The 19732-nt window shown below is 42.2% G+C and overlaps 1 protein-coding gene across 2 annotated transcripts; it reads left to right on the top strand.

Moving 5' to 3' along the window:
- The first annotated feature begins 1058 nt into the window (after positions 1-1058).
- TCAIM (T cell activation inhibitor, mitochondrial) lies at positions 1059-16322 on the top strand. 2 transcript variants are annotated; one of them, XM_080974930.1, is made up of 12 exons: positions 1059-1248; positions 5313-5382; positions 5859-5994; positions 6874-7027; positions 7892-8144; positions 9435-9557; positions 10089-10186; positions 10874-10965; positions 12114-12346; positions 13875-14006; positions 14652-14800; positions 15026-16322. In XM_080974930.1, exons 2-12 carry the CDS (start codon positions 5354-5356, stop codon positions 15049-15051), a joined length of 1425 nt encoding a protein of 474 aa, XP_080831056.1. In that variant the 5' UTR covers positions 1059-1248; positions 5313-5353; the 3' UTR covers positions 15052-16322. The 2 variants fall into 2 exon arrangements, with proteins under 2 accessions (XP_080831056.1, XP_080831055.1); XM_080974929.1 differs by having other exon boundaries at positions 14652-16322.
- The last annotated feature ends 3410 nt before the right edge of the window (positions 16323-19732 follow it).

Below are 19732 nucleotides of genomic sequence, written 5' to 3'. Positions count from 1 at the left end.
TGTCCTTCCAGTGACCACTCAGGGCTGATTTCCTTAAGAATGGATGCATTTGATCTTCTTGCAGTCCATGGGACTCTCAAGAGTCTCCTTCAGCACCATAATTCAAAAGCATCAATTCTTCGGTGATCAGCCTTCTTTATGGTCCAGCTCTCACTTCCATACATCACTACTGGGAAAACCATGGCTTTAACTATATGGACCTATGTTGGCAAGGTGATGTCTCTGCTTTTTAAGATGCTGTCTAGGTTTGCCATCGCCTTTCTCCCAAGGAGCAGGCGTCTTTTAATTTCGTGACTGCTGTCACCATCTGCAGTGATCATGGAGCCCAAGAAAGTAAAATCTCTCACTGCCTCCATTTCTTCCCCTTCTATTTGCCAGGAGGTGATGGGACCAGTGGCCATGATCTTTGTTTTTTTGATGTTGAGCTTCAGACCATATTTTGTGCTCTCCTCTTTCACCCTCATTAAAAGATTCTTTAATTCCTCCTCACTTTCTGCCATCAAGGTTGTGTCATCTGCATATCTGAAGTTGTTGATATTTCTTCCGGCGATCTTAATTCCGGCTTGGGATTCATCCAGCCCAGCCTTTCGCATGATGAATTCTGCATAGAAGTTAAATAAGCAGGGAGACAATATACAGCCTTGTCGTACTCCTTTCCCAATTTTGAACCAATCAGTTGTTCCATATCCAGTTCTAACTGTAGCTTCTTGTCCCACATAGAGACAAGATGTATACAGTATCTTTATTCCTTGTTCCTGCTATGGCACATCACTCCGCTTCTCCCCTGCCTGGGGGGAGGGAGAGGGGGCGCCATTTTGTGGTTCGCCTCAGGCGGCAAAATGTCCCGGGCCGCTAATATCCCACCCGCCTTTTTACGGCTTTCCGTCACAGCTCAAAGCAAAGGGCCAACGGCAGCCTCTGCTGCACATGCGCAGAAAGGCGGCGGGGAGGAGGAGCGCGTCGTGACGCCGCCTGCCTTAAAGCGCCGCGCTTCGGAGGTGTGCATCCTCCGGCCCTCCCTCCGCCTGTGGCTCCTAGCGTCTGCGTGACGGCGTCGGCCCCGCCCCCTCGCGGACCTCCCGGCGGTTCAGGTGCCTCTCGCGCGCAGAGGCCCGCGAGGTCACCGGCCGACGCGACCGAGTCCCACAGGCAGCCCGGCGCTTCGGCGAGCGCTCGCTTCGCCCCGCGTGAGGCGATGGGGGCCGCGTCTCTTCCAGCGGCAGCAGCGGGGCAGCGAGGAGGAGTAAGGTGAGCTTGTCGGGTGAGATTTCGGAGGAGAGTGCTGGGGGCTCTGAGAGTGGGGAGGACTTTCTGCTTCTCCGAACGTCTGAACGGCTCGACACGGGTCAAGTTCCGCCGAGCGCTCCAACGTAAGCTGGTGTGCAGTGATTTCCTCACAGTGTTTGGGTTGGGGGAAAGAAGAAGCGCTGGGGTTTTGTTTTGTTTGTTTGGTGTCTCCCCCCACCCCTCGTAGTCGCTGAGGTAAAGCAACGGGACCGGCGTTTCGCAGGAGGTTCGCGCAGCTTCGAAGTGATTTAGGCCTGCTTCACCTGCAGCGAGGCCCGTTGGGATGAAGGGGGCTCGCGTCTGTGGCGTGTAGGGGTGCCAAGTTGGAATAAAATATGGGGGGCAGGTAAGCCCCACCCCACATAATCAATTGCATGACTGAATGGCAATGCCTATCGACTTTGGGAAGGCCACCCTCCCTTTAAATATTGTATTGGGGGGTGGCGTGGGAAAAGGGACCTCAGTCCCTAGGAGTTGGCCCCTACAGTGGCGTGTTAATAAAGCCGGGCACTGCCCTGCTTTGGGAATAAGGTAATTGGGTCGTGAGCATCATATCTGGAGGCTTTTGCTATGGTAGCCCCGACAGCAGGTGGTTCTTAAGTTCCCTTTCCATCTTAAGATTTGATATGCGCTCCTCAAAGTGCTTACTTGGAAACAAGCCTCATTGAACTTGAACCGGATTACTCGGTTGGTTAGAGTGTGGCATCAATAGCGCTGAGGTTGCGAGTTCGATCTCCGTACGGGACAGCTGCCTGTCCTTGCATTGCAAGGGGTTGGACTAGATGGTCCTCAGGGACCCCTTTCCAACTCTTACAATTCTATTATTCGGAATTGAACTGCTAACTGGATGGGTTGGCAACAAACACAGCATAATGACAAATGAAGGTTGTAGGCTGCATTTCCCCCTGTATTTAGATCAATTTTATTAAAGGTTTTTGACAAAGAGGAAAAAAGAAACAAAAATGGTTAAGTATCTAAAAATACTGTATAAGGCTGCCGGCATAGTTTTGTATCTCCCAAAGTCAATATGTGATGGTCATTGGCATGTAAAAGTTCTGAATCTCTAGGCACCTGTGTGATCCTTCACATGCTTACCTTATGCTGTACTTTTGTAAACATCAGCGGTACTGTTAAAATGTACCTTTTTGTTCAGCCAATCTGTACCTTTTTGTTCAGCCAATCAGTGTGTGTTATGACACTTTGCCAATTCATAGAGGTTACTCTCCTGTTTCCGCAAGAAACTTAAGTAGCTAGCTTTGTCCTGAGTCTGCAGTTTTATGGTAACCTTTGTGTGTCATGCACTGTACAGCCTTCAAAAGGTGGCTAATCATTTGTCTATAGTGTGATCTGCTGTATCTCAAATTTCCATTTGGCATGGTTTTGATTCCTACCCCCATCCTGCTTCTTTTCTGCACACAATAAGGTTTTAAAAGCTTGGGGAGATTGTGTGTGGCTTTCCAAGAAACGCTTTAAAACCATTCAGAGTTTCTAAGTATTGGCATTATGTAGTTCTGAATAATAGGGATTCTGGTCATGTATCTAAGCAATCAGAATTATGTGGACTTTCTATGTGCATTTGAAGTAGCTTTATACTATAACTTAAGATATTTAAATTGTGTTCTTGGGAAACCTGCTAATATGTGTTTGTGCCTAACACTAAACCATGGTTTAGCACTACCTGGACAATCTCTGGTGAGACTGAGAAAAGCACTGGGCTTGAGTGCTCCTCCATTTCTTTATACTCTGCTGCTGGGAAGAGGATCCCTGCTGAATTTTATTTTGCTTTCAAATACAGTGGTACCTCGGGTTAAGAACATAATTCGTTCTGGAGGTCCGTTCTTAACCTGAAACTGTTTTTAACCTGAAGCACCACTTTAGCTAATGGGGCCTGCTGCTGCTGCTGCTGCTGCACGATTTCTGTTCTCATCCTGAAGCAAAGTTCTTAACCCGAGGTACTATTTCTAGGTTAGCAGAGTCTGTAACCTGAAGCGTCTGTAACCCGAGGTACCACTGTAATGTTGGCTTGTCATCCTCACTTACAACAAAAACTGGTAAGGTTCAAAGCAAACCACCTTCAAATCATGGGTTATGAAGCTGGCTTAACTAAGCAGTTTGTTTTAAGCCATATTCCAGATTTGTACAAGTTGAAAAGTCAATGTTATCTGCACAGAAATCCTCTGAGCCACATAGAGGGGGAGAGGGATTTTTGCTTGGGCTCATAGCAGCTCATCCATGTAGCACTAAACCATTGTTTAGCGTTATATATCCCCAAACATAAGGGATAGGCTGGAGCAAATATTAACATGGTTAAAGCAGTCTTCACATAATAGAGCTTTCTTTGATCTGGACTCTGTACTTCTGTTGATGCTGCATAGAATAGCTTTAGCTATAAGTAATAGTACCACTCTGTTCTGCCTTTGTCAGACCACACCTGGAGTACTGTGTCTAGTTCTGGGTGCTACAGTTTAATAAGGATATTGACAAGCTGGGACATGTACAGAGGAGGGCAACCAATATGATCAAGGGTCTGGAAACCAAGCCATATGAGGAACAGTTGAGGGTGTTGTGTATGTTTACCCTGGAAAAGAAGAGACTGAGGGAATATATGATAGCCATCTTCAAATCTCTAAAGGGGTGTCACATGGTAGATGGTGCAAGCTTGTTCTCTCCTGCTCTGGAGGGTAGGACCCGAATCAATGGCTTCAAGCTACAAGAAAGAAGATTTCGACTATAAATACCAGGAAGAACTTTCTGACAGTAAGAGCTGTTAAACAGTGGAATGGACTCCTTCAGAAAGTGGTGGACTCTCCTTCCTTGATAGGTTTTAAGCAGAGGTTGGATGGCCATCTGTCATGGATGCTTTAGAGGGGATTCCTGCATTGCAGGGCATTAGACTATATGACCCTTGGGTCCCTTTCCATTTACAGTTATCTGATTCTATGCTCCAGTTGGTGGTATTGCCCTGAACTGATGTGTTCAGATTACACAAAAAAAGGTTATGACTGACCATCACAAATAGCTTCCTGATGGAACAAACTGTTTGACAGTGGTTGTCTTGTAAGGTTGTGGACTCTCCTTCGTTAAAGTTTTTAAGCAGTGGTTGGATAACCAGGGATGCTATAGTAATAGGTTTCTTGTATTAGCAAGGGGTTGGTGACGCTTGAGTTCCCTTGCAACTCCTTGATTACATTTAAAATCCAGATTACCACAGAGCTCTACCTAATGTCAATCTGAGGGATTTTCATATATTTATAAACATTTTTTTCTTTTGTGTGCAAGTGTGTGTCTCTATAAAGACTGGTATTTGAAAAAACTGGAAGTGGTTATTATAAGTTGCTTTTGCCTGCAATATATAGTTAAACTTTTTTTCTGCTCTTCTATGGTCTCCAGGCAACAGGTTCCTGTAGCATTTTTAATTGTATCCTGGAAAACGTGTAAATTACCACCCAGCAGCCAACCCAGCTAGTACTGGTGCAATACATGTTAGTTGTGACTGTTGCATGTGACTTTCAGATAGTACCCATGATGAGAAGCACTCTTCTTTTCCTCAGTTGATTTTATTTTATTTATAAGAAAGGATGTATGAGTGCCCACATATTTGCTTGTATCTCTCCCTGTCAGCAATGCCTTTACTATTCAAGAATATGTTTTATTTCCCTTAAAGTTTCCTTCAGGATGGAATTGACTAGAACAGCATCTCCTTGTAATCTGATTTAGTCAGTGTGCTCTTACCATTGTACTGGGGCCCAGGAAAGGCCCTCTAATTAAAAATTAGTACTGTATAGAAATTATCAGGCTTTTGTGTTTACTTGCTTACACAAACTTTTAATTAGTTTGTCCATTTTTAAGCAACTTGTGTCACAACAACTTTAAAGTGGTTGTTCCTGCTACTGTTTAGCATCACTGGTGAACATTTTTACGTAAAACCAGATTGTAATTTCACAGTCAAATTCTGTTGCTTAAAGTAAACATATACAAAACTAAATGCATTAATTACATGTTTAATATGTTTTATTTGCTTAAAGAAATTTAGAGGCGATCTGGAATCAAGATTAAAAGAATTGAGATGTTTTGCCGTTGGGGGACTGTGAGGAGGTAAGGCGGCTCTATTCCTACACTTTTAATTGTAGCATATAAATTATTACATCTGCTTTTGGCTTGATTTCTGGGAGTTTTAAATTTTTAGTTTTAGGAATTGTAAATTAGAAGTAAGATTGTAAATTGGAAGATCTATTGGTCAAAACTATAGAGGTAAATGTACTTTATCATCATCATCGAGTAGGCAATTCATACATAGGAAGAATGTGTACTTGTACATCTAAGACAGAATCAGATTCCAAGTAGCAGCCAGAAAATTATCTACGGTTTTGTGTTGCTTATTGCACTGATGTGATAGTTCTGAGTGCATGCTTATATAATTCTAAATTTATTAGTACTGTTACAAGTATTATCCGCATAGCCCAATCCTAATTTAAATAGTCCCAGAATTCTCCCATCTCTATAGCAATTTACCTTTAAGCATTTTGTGGTCTCTTAGGCTGCTTAACTTAGTCTTCATCTTTATTTCTTAGGTTATGTCTCAATAAATTACCATTGCAGCATGTTATCCAGGCAAGAGCTTTATCAGGGGCTGATGCTGTCAATGCCCTGCGGCCATTCTATTTTGCAGTGCATCCAGATTTCTTTGGCCAGCATCCCAGAGAAAGGGTAAATACATTTTTCTCCAGTGGTTTAAGCTGCAATCCTAAACACCTACCATGACATCATCATCATTATTATTGTTTTTTTAAAAAATTGTATGCCACCCTTCATCTGAAGATTACAGGGCAGTTCACAACATAAAAATAGAAAATGAGAACAGTATGGAGATTGAGCTCCATTTAACTCGGTGGGACTTCTGAATTGATAGATACTGTTAGATATTTGTATTATAGACAAACTCTAATACAGTCGTGCCTTGGATCCTGAATGCCTTGCGAACTGAACGTTTTGGCTCCCGAATGCCGCAGACCGAGGAGTGTTCCAATTTGCAAACATTCTTTGGAACCTGAACGTCAGCTGCGGCTTCCGATTGGCTGCAGGAGCTTCCGAATGCTTTGGAAGTCAAACAGACTTCCAGAACAGATTCCGTTCTACTTCCAAGGTACCACTGTATATCACTTTAAATATATTTTCATAATGTGTTCCAGAGAACCCTAGGGTCCCTTGGAAACACATGACAGTTATTATAAAATTAGATTGTGAGATTAACAGTTACTAAAAGCTTGAGTAAATATGCAGATTTTACCCTGGCACCAGGTGGGCCTCAGAGGAAAGGCAGTGGACTCAAGATGGTGAACATGACTCTTTTTTCAGCTCTCTGTGTTGGTTAGGCTGAAAAGCTGCCTGGCACAAAGTAACTCATGGCAGAATAGGGATTTTTTTGAACCTGAGTTTCCTCAGTCTTAGTAAACGACACACATTTCCATATAAATATACTGTGAATCAAAAGTTGTTGTGAACAGACACTGTTAATTTATGTGTATTTGCTTTAACCTGGGCCATATTCTAAACTTGAGTAATTCTTTTTCTTGTAATTATTTTCAGGAGATCAATGAAAATTCTTTGAAGAGATTAAATGGTTATTTGGAGAATCTCCAAAAACCAGGTTTCAGGTCTTTAAAACCAACTCGGCTCACTTTTTACGTACGCGAGAAAGAACAAAATCCTTCCAATGTTCAAGAACCATTTGGCTCCTCAGGTATTTTAGACATTTCGGGTCCCGCCCCCCCCCCCTTACAAAATAAACTGCTTTTGAGTACTTGAAATTTTATTGTCATTAAATTTTCTAGCCGTTAAGCACTGGGTTGTTGTTTTTTCTAAGAAGCCTCTGAAACAGAGTTTAATTAGATTTAGCCACCAGATTTGTTTCTTTGTGTATCCCTGTAAAATTATGGTTTCCCTCACTTAACCAAAATATAGTGTATAAAACTGCTAAATGTAGACGGGAGGAATTTTTCTGAAAATTAAAGCTGCACTTTTGAAAATTCATGTAGCCTCTAAATCAAAAAGATGTTGAGTTTTTTATTTGAAAATATTAACTATTTCTCACTTTACTATATCCGGTTCTAGAAGTTATTAGCACAATGAACTGAGAATTAATTATGAATAATCACTTTTAACAAGTTCTTTTATTTACCATCTAATACGTAGTAATCTTCAATTGTTGGAGCAGGGTGCTGTGATAATAGACAAATACACTGATGTTTCTGTGTCTTAGTATCATGCATACCTGCTCATAGCACTTCACAGCTATTGGCTTATATTTCAGTGTTGTTGTTTTTTATTAGAGTCCCGTAGTGCACTTCATCCAAAAATAGCATTAGGAAAAGCCTTCACAGTGGAGCCTGTTCATATCAATCTTGGAGCATGGGGACTTAATCTGCTGAGTCCAGGAGCACTGTCAGTTGAAATCAAATCAGTTAATAACAGTAGTACTACAGTTTAATGAAGTTGACTAGGAGATTAATCCATGCAAGCCATGGTTTGCATTATCTTTGGTAAGGCAAGCATAAGGAAATGCATTCTGTTAAATACTGCCTTGTTCTGGGTTTGCATTTTGTAGGATTTCGAGCAGTCAGTTTCACCTTGCGCACCAGGGACCTACTAAGCACAGTACTGGACATCCTGAACTCCTGTAACTTATCTACGGAGCATGTCCAAATCTTGAATGGCAAAGTGGCAACTCCGTCTAACCAGTCAGCAGAAAGAATCTTCCACAGGCCTATCAAATGGGACAAGACTTACTACTCTTTTACTGGATTCAAGGATCCTGAGGAAGAACTTGAACAGGCTCAAAGGATGGAAACTACACTAAGGTACTGACCTTAGTGACATTAACTTCCTCAATTTCAGAGTCTTAAGAGGCCTTTTCAGGATTTTGAACCAATTGATTTCTCACCAGGAGAAGTTGTTGGCAACTTCTGCTTGCAAAGCATATGATTTATCCCAAACAGATATTTTGTGTCTCGTATTTTAGACTTGAATGATTAATTTTTAAAACATTTGAGTAGGGAAGTGTTGAATTTGGAACTCCTACCAGGCATACAAGCATGCTATGTGAATGAACTTCAGCTTGCACAATGGAAGTTCAGTTTCCGCTGCTCCCCCACTGCAGACGCCAGTTCCCCATGCTCCCAAAATCTACCCCACAGGTTCCCCAACTAAGAAATAGATGGATGTGGGAAAGTAGTATTCGTGAAATAGACTTTGACTTGACCATCACAATTTGAATTGGTTATCTACTGATAGTGACATGCATTTCCATCCCTGAGAGTACATGCAGAAATTTGCGTGCACAATTCTAGATTGACAGCCACGCACTTTAACTTTATATAGTTGTCGCTACGTTGCCATCAGTCCTTCTAACTGTTCACAGGCTGACAATACAGGTTTCCATGAAAATGTTCTTTCCTCCAAAGTATTTACTGCCAGGAATTTTGGCAGTTTTGAAGAGCGCCATAGGGAGGCTAGCCATTGTTGAATGAAAGCCAGCCACAACTTTTAATCAACAAACCCATAGAAATTCTTTGTTCAGTATACAACTGCAAGTCATTCTCCAAGTATGGATCTTTATGTAGCCAAAAAGGCAGCATTCCCACTCGAGATGGACAAATCAGCAGGATTAGGGGAACTTGCAGGGGTTTGCAGAAATATAACAGATATTTCACAGGGAGGGAAACAAAACAACCCAGTGAAGACTAAGCATGCTAAATTGGTACTGAACGCCCAGATACCTTGAGAGAAAGAAAACAGGGAGGTGGAATGGTACATCCTGGAAGAGGGTGTGGCTGGCTGTGTGCTAGATAAATATTAATTGAAAGTTCAGTCAGTAGAACGTGAGAGACTTAATCTCAGGGTCATGGGTTTGAACCCCACATTGAGCCAGATATTCCTGCATTGCAGGGGGTTGGACTAGATGACCCACGTGGTCCCTTCCAACTGTACAATTAGTTCTATGATTCCATAATTTTAAGAAGGTTCATGATGTGCTCTCACACTTTTTCTGATACATGAGCACTTTAAATTTCTGCTTAAAATTTATCGTTAATCCTCTTGCCCAATTACTGTGTTTTTAAATCTCTTTGTGATCCATGTTGTTTTTCTAGTTCTTGGTTAGATAGTAATGAACAAAGTGCAGAAAAGAAGCTGAAGAATAGCTTACCACTCAGGAAAGAGCTAGACCGTTTGAAAGGTGAACTTTCTCATCAGCTACAGCTCTCTGATATCAGGTAACAAATTAACTTAAACTGTGTGAAAAAGCAATGGGTTGTTTTTTTTTTTTTAAGATTAAGGGTGGAACAGAGCAACACTGCTGGTATGTGATAGACTCCAGCAAATGTATTTTAAAGGTACCAGAAATGTGTGCTTACAATGCTAGTCCAAGTGTTATAATGGTCACTGCAATTTTATTCTTAGTTTAGTTGCATTTTTAAGCAGCTGCGTTCAGTGCATCAATGTTTTAATACCCTCCCACACAATTGTTTCAACAGCAAAAAATAGTTAAGAACACAAAAAAGCAAATATATTTAGAACAAAACTAGATAAGAGCTATATAGACACCCGTGGCAGTCACCCATTCATCCAAATGGTCAAAGTTTCTATTTGAGTTATAGATCAAGTTCTTATTGCTCAAAGCTGCTTGTCTGCTATTGACAAATAATAATGCATTTCATTGACTATCTCTGTCACTCTTTTGTTACCTAAGTTGCTGTGCAATTTAAAAGGAGTGAAACATGCTGGTGTTGGTTTGGTTTTTTTAGATGGCAGAGGAGCTGGGGTATCGCCCATCGGTGCAGCCAGCTACACAGTCTAAGTCGGTTAGCTCAACAAAGCCCAGAAGCGCTAAGGAATGCTAAAGGTACATTCTTTTGCTACAGTTTTTTTTCCCTTTCACTTGTCAACGATATTATGCTGCTCTTTAAAGAAAATTCTGAATCTTTTAAGCTGGTGCAAGTTGGTTTCCTGCTTTCCTTCTCAGCAGAATGTGGGGTGCTGTGTTTGAACTTTAAAGCCCTAAATGATTCAGATCCTGCATGTCTCCAAGGTTGCATTGACTGAGGCTAAAGCTATTAGTGGCTACTAAGCACAATTGCTATATGTTACTTCGTCTGTCAGAGGTAGTTTATTCTGGACACAAGCTGCAGGGGGATTGCAGGTGGGGAGAACGCCATTTCACTCAGGCCCCACTTGCAAGCTTTCCTGTTGGAGAGCACCACTGCCTTTGGAATTATCCAGCAGAGCTCTTTGTATGTTCCTATCCAACCTACCCTGATCTCTGTGATGACTCAAAGCACCCATATGAGATTATGTTGGTGTTAACGCATAGGGTTTACTTATGTATGTGGGTGCCAGGAGTTCAGGCGGGCCTAGAGAGAGATGCCTAGTGGAGGACGGCCTAAAAGAGACCTTAGATCTGTAGCAGGGGATTCACAGGGAACCTTTTGGAATCCCAAGACAAATTCCCTTTGTTGTCAGTCAACCCCACCCTCCAAAAAAGCTCAGCTGTGAATAGTGACCCCCCCCAAATGCCTCCTCTTTTCAATAGGTCGCACAGTGATATTTACAGACCGTTCAGGCATGAGTGCAACAGGCCATGTTATGCTAGGAACTATGGATGTTCACCACCACTGGACCAAAGTAAGAACTGGTAACTAAATTATATATATATATATTTTTAAAAGTTGCCGTTTCCAGCCTGTTTTAATATGTATGTGGAGTGCAAAAAATTATGTGGGCAACCTCCCTGTTTCTGGTTGACACAACCTGTCACTGATTTCTTAAGGAGAGTTTGTGGTGTCTTGTCACCTTGCTGCTGGAAAGTGGAGTTACAGCATTGTATGTGCGTACAGTAATTGACTCTTTCTCTAGTGCCTTAATGTCTAAAACAACTAACTCACAACTCTAAAAGATAACTTATAAAGCTATATTTTGGTTCTAGTTAAGGATTACATGAATGCATTTTTTTTAAAGCCTTCCTGCAGTTCTGATATCTATGTAATATATTGAGTTAGTGCAGGCCTAACTCATGAGCTCCCTCCTCCCACCCCTCCCTGCCTTATGGGATATGTTGGTACGGTCTTGTATTTAAAGCACTAGTCTGGTAGCCATTTGGCAAGGAATTACGTGTAGGCGAGTGAGGGGGCTTCCGAAGAAAGCTAAGCATCCCACTCTGCTAGCCCCTAAGGAGCTAGTGAAATGTTATGCAGGCTAGTAGTCTGTGTGAGCTTATTTATGAGGTTGTGTCAGAGCCACTTTGACTATAGCTGATACTAACCAGAGTTCCTATTTACAATTTAATGCTTTTGTTTAAAAAATAGCCGTGCACTTAAACCTTTTCTGGGGGTTAAAATCTGAAGTGAATAAATGGTGTCCCTGGGTTATCAGCCGTATTTTATTTACCGTAGATTATTGTGATTTTACTGTTTTATCAAATGAAAATTTGTAAAAACTGAAACGGCATTAACAGGTGAGGACAAACCGAAATACATCAAAATGGATATACAGGATGAGTCACCTGACAAGGTTGTAAAAACGTTAAATCATTTTCATAAGATTTGCTGAAATTACAAAATCCTTAAATTGGTGCCTAAAACCCCTCACAGATATTTCCAACTTGATTTCATTAGGTAGAAAGTTCAAGTCTCAAGCCCGGGAGCTTATCATTTTCCATTAACAGTAACTCTCTGCTGATAAAGAGTTTCTAAAACGTACATTTGGACAGTTGGGTGGGAGTTGGTTGTGTTTGATCATGTCACCCACTTAAATAAACCTTTTAATTTGTGCAGATTTTTGAGAGATTGCCAAGCTACTCTGCACTTCAGAAAAAAGTGCTGCTTTTGGAGGACCGCATAAGCCATATTTTGGGAGGCATACAAGTAGGATACATTGAAGAGCTTCAACCGATGCTGATGCTTGAAGAGTATTACTCTGTCCTGGACAGCTTTTACAATCGAGTGCGTAACAGCAGGCTCCCATTTCACCCTCACAGCCTGCGTGGGTTGCAAATGATTCTAGAAAGGTGTGCATTTACGAAGATGAAGACGATGATGATGATATATATTAACCTGCTGCTTGTTGTACCAAAGTGTCTCAAAGGGACTTGCGTAATAAAAATAGAAACTGGCAAAATGTTAAAACCAAGTAGTAAAACAAGACCTAATGTGCTCATCCATGTAGGTATGATTTTATTATACAAGAAACAAATCCTACCCACCCCACTTAAAAGGATGAGCGCAACAAAGAGGCCACAGATATAGCTAGTTACCCTCTCAACTAAGGGCAAAAGGCTTGAGTAAATAAAAATCTCGTTGCCTGGTGCCTAAAACAGATGGTGATGGTGCCAAGCATGCCTCCCTGGGGAGAGAACTCCACAAGTGGGGAGCCATCAATTAAAAAAGTCCATTCTTGTGTTACTACCTTCCACACACTCCTCAGAGGGCAGCCTGAGAAGGGTCTCAGATGACAAGTGCTGGCTTGGGTTGGTTCATGTGCGGAGAAGCGGTCCTTGAGTTAACTGGAGACCTGAGCCACACAAGACTTTATAGGTTAAAACCAGGACTTTGAACGGAGCCTAGAAACTAACTGGCAGCTAGTGCAGTTGTGCCAGAGTTGTTACATGTTAAACCATCTTGCCCTGGCAGGCAATCTGGCACTGAATTTTGCACTAGCTGCAATTTCTGAACTGTCTGCAAAGCATTGTGCATTACAGTAATGAGGGCTGGCCCACTCATGTGGCAATGCGAGGCAACTGCCTTGGGCAGAAGGATATACAAGGGCAGCAGATCTGGCCTCTAAGGCAGAGGTTTTGAACCTTTTTGAGTCCATGGCTCCCTTAACAAACCACATTCCATTTGTGGCAACCCGGGGGGCTCAGGAGCCCAGTTATGTCGTCCCCTTCCCTGCCAAGCTGGCAGCCTCTCACCCTTTTTTGAGCTCGCTCCCTTGTGGAGTGTTCCCTCAGCCCTTTCCTTGGGAGTCCTCTGGGCAGCCGCTGCTTTGTCTAAGCCTTTGGGAGGCAGAGACAGGAGAGGGGATCAGAGGAGAGAGGGAAGGAAAGAGGCAGAGAGGCTAGTGCTGCCCAGGGCACCCCTAACCATCATTCAAGGCACCCCAGGGTGCCACGACACACTGGTTGAAAGCCATTGCTTGAAGGAATATTGTCTGCTGTGGCAGCAACAGCTGCAGAGCATTCTTTGGAGGCAGGAACTTCCTCCTCCTTGGCAGCTCCGTATTTTTTAAGAGTTCCAGCAAATTACAGACCAGTTAGACTTTATATATGTTCCAGGAACACTGATGAAAAGTATCATTAAATAGAGAATTATGAAGCATCTCAAAGAAGCAGAATCAGCATGGCTGATGGTAACGTTTTAGCATTATTTAAGAGTACAAATAAGCATGTGCATATGGGTGATCCAATAAATAAGGACTTATCTTCTTGAGTTAAGTTTCTATATTGTGAATATTACTTTAAGCAAAAACCTTCCATACAAAAAGGACCATCAGCTGTTTTGCACTATCCTTAATGTACTTTCTCTGTTTTATTACAGTGACAGGTATGCACCATATCTGCATGAACTAGGGCACTTCATCATCCCAACAACCTGCGACCCAGCAGCACTCCAGTGGTTTATGATCACTAAAGCACAACAAGCACGAGAGAAACTGAAAAGAAAGGAAGAGTAAGTGCTTCTTAAAGCTCAGTGCTACTGCTCCGTTTTGTGCTTGACATCTTGGGAGGTTTCCAAGGAGATTGATGGGGAGGAACCAACACTTAAAAATGTGTAAAAAGTGTAGTTCAACTTACAAAACTACTAGCGCCCTCCACTGATTATAAGAGTGTGTTGCTTCAGGAAGTTGTGAAAAACCTCTTGCCTTGTTTGCCCTGCTATTAAATGCTGTGCTCTAGGTTCTCATCTGGATGTGTTAGCACAAATATACATACAACCACACACCACGGTGAGGGGGGAGCGTGAGGGAGGGTTGAGGACCTAGTTTTCACCTGACCTTAGTGCCAGCCAGTCGCTAACTAGTTCAGTTGCTTCCCTTTCCTGGCCCTAGCTAGGAATATGGAAATGGGTATGATAACTGAGACAAAACCCATGGAATACTCCTTTATTCCTATCTCCCCCACAGCTGGGTACAAGATTAGCCATCCATTAAACTGATTATTTGCAGTTTGGGAAGCACTTTGGGGGGGGGGGTAAAATATGGGTCTCTTGTAGCGGAACGGATATTTCCAAAAGCTGAAACACAAGAACCAATTCTGTATTTTCTCCCCTTCACATTTATAACTTTGGAATGGGGGTTTATGTTTATTATTTCAGGTCAATGGTGTTAGAGAAGAAACTGATCAAGGCTTCAGCTGAGAAATTTCGTCTCCAAAGGCTGTACAAAGAGCCCAGCGTTTCCTGCGTACAGATGATCCATTCTTGCAATAGACTGCTGGAGGGAGAGTCACTTCCCAACTTGCAAGGCATGCATCTCTGCATTTCTCATTTCTATTCTGTGATGCAGGATGGAGACCTCTGTATTCCTTGGAACTGGAAACACTGAAGCCACCAGCTGAGTAAACTTGACCAGTCCAATATTTTGCTAAGAAGCAAATGAACAATTGGAACTACTTAGACTAAATTATTGAGATGCTCGTTTTTTATGCCAGTATTCTACAAGTAATCCAAGATGCTTCCTTGGTTTTCAGCTGCTGCTAAAGCAACAAACTACTAAGTCAGTTTATGCAGTCTCACAAAAGGCTGAGTGGTTCCTATGTGAAGTCCGGGATATGTCTGCTTCAGGGTGATCACTGAAAGGATCTGTTGAGGGACAAGATGTACAAAACTTGGATGAAATCTAAAGACGACAAAGGCATGTGGGTTTTTATATATTCAAAATCTGTTAGTACATCCTCCAATATAGATGAACAGTATGGATTTTAATATATAAGAAATTGTACTTAGAGAATTGAAGTTGGCATTGAAGCACAGATTCCCCCCTCCCTCACTGTTGGGACTATAAAAACTGAAGAATGGATATTTTTCAGACGTTGCCAATATTCTAGTTGAGTATTTGTACATAAAGCATACGGCAGAGTATTTATTTTGCAGAAGTACAGTACAGCTTGTTTTGACAAAATTTTATAAATGTCTATGGAAAACCTTTACCCATTAGCATTGCACTTTCAACTTTTTTTTTTAGATGAAATTTACAAAATAACTTACTGTGTTGCACATTGATTTGTAAACTGTCCTCTTTTCAGCCATGAGACTGGTGTGTGATTCTCTCCAGGTGCACTTACAGCTTATTCCAGCCAAAGCATAGTACATGTCCACACAGAAACAGCCTGTGCACACTACTAGGTACTGTGGGGAATCTACCCATAAAACACGGGGGCCCCTAAGCTCCACAGGATACCCCTGTGTTAAAAGCAGGAAGTTTATTTATGCAGAGTGGGGAAACCTACTCTGCATGAAATCCCTAATGTTTAAAAAGTCAGATCCCTGAAATAAGCACCTTAAAAGACGTGTCTTGCCGTCTTCAGACGCAAAAGATGCATGCAAACTGTACCAAATGAGAGTATTAGTGTGAGGAAGAGTATTGAGAAAACTAGTTTGCCATGAGATTGTCTACCAAGTACTTGGTTTCATCTCATTGGGGTAAAATGCAGCATTGTTTTTTTTCTCTCTCTTTAAATTTTTCAAAAAAAAAACACTTTCGTTTTTACGTGTTTATAATGTATGACTAACTCAATGAAATCTCTCAACAAGGAAAGGAAGAGGTGTTAACACTTTGGTTAGTGCGAGTAGTGGAACACCTTTGGTTTTCTTGGAAGCTGATGGCATTCATATTCCCAAATAATGATCCCTAAGCTTCTGGGTACATATTTGAGTGCTGCTGGATTTCATTAGTCTGAAAGTTATTTTGTCCTGTGTCAGTATTTTTAAACTACTCCTGATGAGATGTCAGTGTTGTTCTTCAGAAATAAAACAGTCTTAAACTTGCATGACTAATGTTATTTACGGTTTAATTGTTTTGATGAAAGGGGTTGATAAAAGGCCTGTGCAGTGTTACCCACTTAGTCCAATGAGCCTTATCAACATTTCTCTCCTCCTAGGCCTTTGACTGATTAAACAGTCTGTGGCTTTTTGAATGTGTTTGGAAGAACGGGATCATTGAGGGTTTTTTGTTTGTTACACATTTTGTGTTTTCATTTTGTATTTGTGACCTTTTGCCCTGTGACCTTCAGATGAAGGGCAGTGTACAAATTAAATAAATAAATAGCCAGAGATGGCGTCCTGTCAGCCGTTCAGTACATACCCTATGTTTGCCTCATGGCTGGGACTGGAAAAATAAAAGGGGTGTGAGTGTCAAGCTCTTAGCAAGACTGCAATATAAAGCCATTTATCTACGTTACATTTGGTAGGTCGCAATATGCCCTGCCTTACATGTTCATATATAACTGAGCCTTCCTGTTGTTGTCCATATGGAATAACAAAACATGTAGCTATCCTATTCCTAATATAAGAAGAGAATAGTGTGAACATTATATTTGCAAAGTAGTTCCAAGCCTTGCCAGTAGGGGGCAGACTTTCCAAAAGAATCCTGAAAATCAGAGTTAGGAGCAAAAGCATGGAGTCCAGCTAAAAACAAAAGTTTCTCCACTGTTACCTATATTCTGTTCTATGCTCTCAACCCCAAGGTAAGAAGAGCAAAGTTCTTTACTGTTCCACCATGGAATACTGAAGAACAATCAAGTATTGGGGTTCAGTGTCCTTAGGAAATAGCTGAGCTACCAGTGCTGTCGTCTGGAACAATCTTTCTATACTGAAAAGTGTTCTCGAAAAGAATATAATTACAATTGGGATTGTTATAGCATTTGTACTGTCTTGTGTCACAGGAGGTATACTGGCCAATCTTTGATGTAAATATTGTAGCCAAAAGCTCTGGGTTGTTATGCTACTTAGGGTTAAAAGGCTTAAAATACAGGAAGATACCTTCTAGCGAGCCAGCCACTGGTTCATCTAAGCTCAATATTGTCTGTGTGGACCAGCTGTGACTCTCCAAGGTTTGACAGAGGACACCTACCTGGAGATGCTGGGGATGAAATCATACAATTGTAGAGTTGGAAAGGGACCACAAGTATCATCTAGTCCAACCCTCTGCAATGCAGGAACCTTTTGCCCAACATGAGGCTCAAACTCATGACTCTGAGATTAAGAGTCTCATCCTCTACTGACTGAGCTATCCCAGCAGCTAGAACCTGCCATCTCTCTGCAAAGCAAATACTCTACATTTGAGCTATAGTCCTTCCTCCTAAGTATTAGGAGTATCGCAGGTTCGATAATGACCCATTCTACAAGTTAGTCAAGGGGAGAATGATTGGTACGGTCCTAAAGAGTGCAGGTTGCTCATACATACATTCCAGTTCTCAAATGGCACTTTTAGTGTATTTTTTTAATAAAAAAAATAACACCCTTAGAGCTACACTATGAGATTAATTACGTGATTAATAATGCTTGCAGACACCCTGCTGGCTAGGCAATTCTCAGCGAGCAGAATGCAAAATGTTCCATGGCATTATTTCCCGATGTGCTGGATGCATAGCTATGCAGCATTTATTATAGAGCTGAGTAGGGGAGACACCCTCAAGGGAAAACAAAAACTAGATCTGTCTCAGGTTATTATAAACTGAGAATTGATGGGCATTCCCAGTAGCTTGTTGCTAAGCAGCCAGTAGATGCAGTTGCCCATAACTCTAGTTTTCTTTAAATAAAGTGTGTTCATCTGCAAGCATAACTATGCTCCTGTCACACTCCTGTCTTCTACTGCGGATGGGTCGGGGAGTCTTAATACTATCTTCGGGTCTTTGGGCCAGTTTTTAATTGCCTGATACGGGTACAGTCTTTCTTGGGTCACCTGCGGTATAAGGGGAATGTGTGTATCAAAACACCCCAAAATTAAGCTTGTATATGTTCTAAACACTGAAGCATTCGTGCTATATCATTGTATATTTTGTGCTCTTGGTCTGTTAAAGACCAGAGGAGATGAGCTGTTCCTCATGGACTTTCATGGCTGCAGAAGAGTCTTACAAGTTGGGGAAATACATTCTTCCCATGAGTTATTAGCCATAGGTGGTTAATACCTAATACCCAGGTAGAAAACGTTTGGAAATCTTAACAGCCTTTACCAGTAGCAGAAATATTTTTACAGCAGCCACATAGTGGAAATTCTTCATTTGCACTCTAGCTCTGTGATTATGTGGATATGTCTAGTCTTGCAAAGAACCATAGAATCACAGAGTTGGAAAAGACCCCCGAGGGTCATCTAGTCCAACCCCCTACAGTGCAGGAATCTTTTGTCCAATGTGGGACTCGAACCCACAACCCTGAGGTTAAGAGTCTTCTGCTCTACCAACTGAGCACACCCATGGCACCTAATGGTGCCTGTGGCCAGTTGCATTCCACATAGTGATGGTAATAATCAGGAAAGCAAATAGAGGTGGGAGAAAGAGAGAAGAAGAATCACATTTGCACAGCAACAACTCAAAGGAATATTTTTACCTTATGGGCATGGGCAGTCTGCTTGGTGCTCTCCATGTATTGTTGGACTCCAACTCCTATCAACCCCAGCCAGCGTGGCCAATGTTCAGCAATGATGGGAGGAGTCAAATAATATCTGAATACTCACACACTGGCTACCTATGGTCTGAATAGAGTTGTGATCCATGCGATGGTCACCTCCAGGCTTGACTACTGTAATTCGCTCTACGCGGGGCTGCCCTTGAAGCTGTCCCAGAAACTCCAGCAGGTGCAGAATGCTCCAGCAAGGCTCGTCACGGGGTCTCTGCCACGGGAGCATATTCACCCAGTGCTTTTCCAGCTGCACTGGCTCCCGGTGGAGTACAGGGTCAGACTTAAGGTGCTGGCTTTGATCTTTAAAGCCCTTCACGGCCTAGGACCCTCGTACCTACGGGACCGCCTCTCCCGGTATGCCCCACGGAGAGCCTCAAGGTCCATAAATAGCAACACCCTAGTGGTCCCGGGCCCTAAGGAAGTTAGATTAGCTTCAACCAGAGCCAGGGCCTTTTCAACACTGGCTCCGGCCTGGTGGAATGCTCTGCCTCATGACACCAGGGCCCTGCAGGATCTGATTTCTTTCCACAGGGCCTGTAAGACAGAGTTGTTCCACCTGGCCTTTGGCTTGGAGCCAATTTGATTCCCTCCCCCTCTTTCTTTCTTTTTTCTTTCTCCTCCTGTGATGAGGCTGCATTTTAATATTTTAATGTTTCAATATTTTAATGTTGTATTTTAATCTTGTTTTTAAATTGTATTCATTCAACTTGTTTTTATTATTGCTTGTTAGCCGCCCTGAGCCCGGCCTTGGCTGGGGAGGGCGGGGTATAAATAAAAAT

This window comes from Podarcis pityusensis (genome assembly GCF_964106645.2).
Source record: "Podarcis pityusensis genome assembly, chromosome: 12".
NCBI lineage: Eukaryota > Metazoa > Chordata > Lepidosauria > Squamata > Lacertidae > Podarcis > Podarcis pityusensis.
This window is presented reverse-complemented; position numbering and strand designations above follow the sequence as displayed.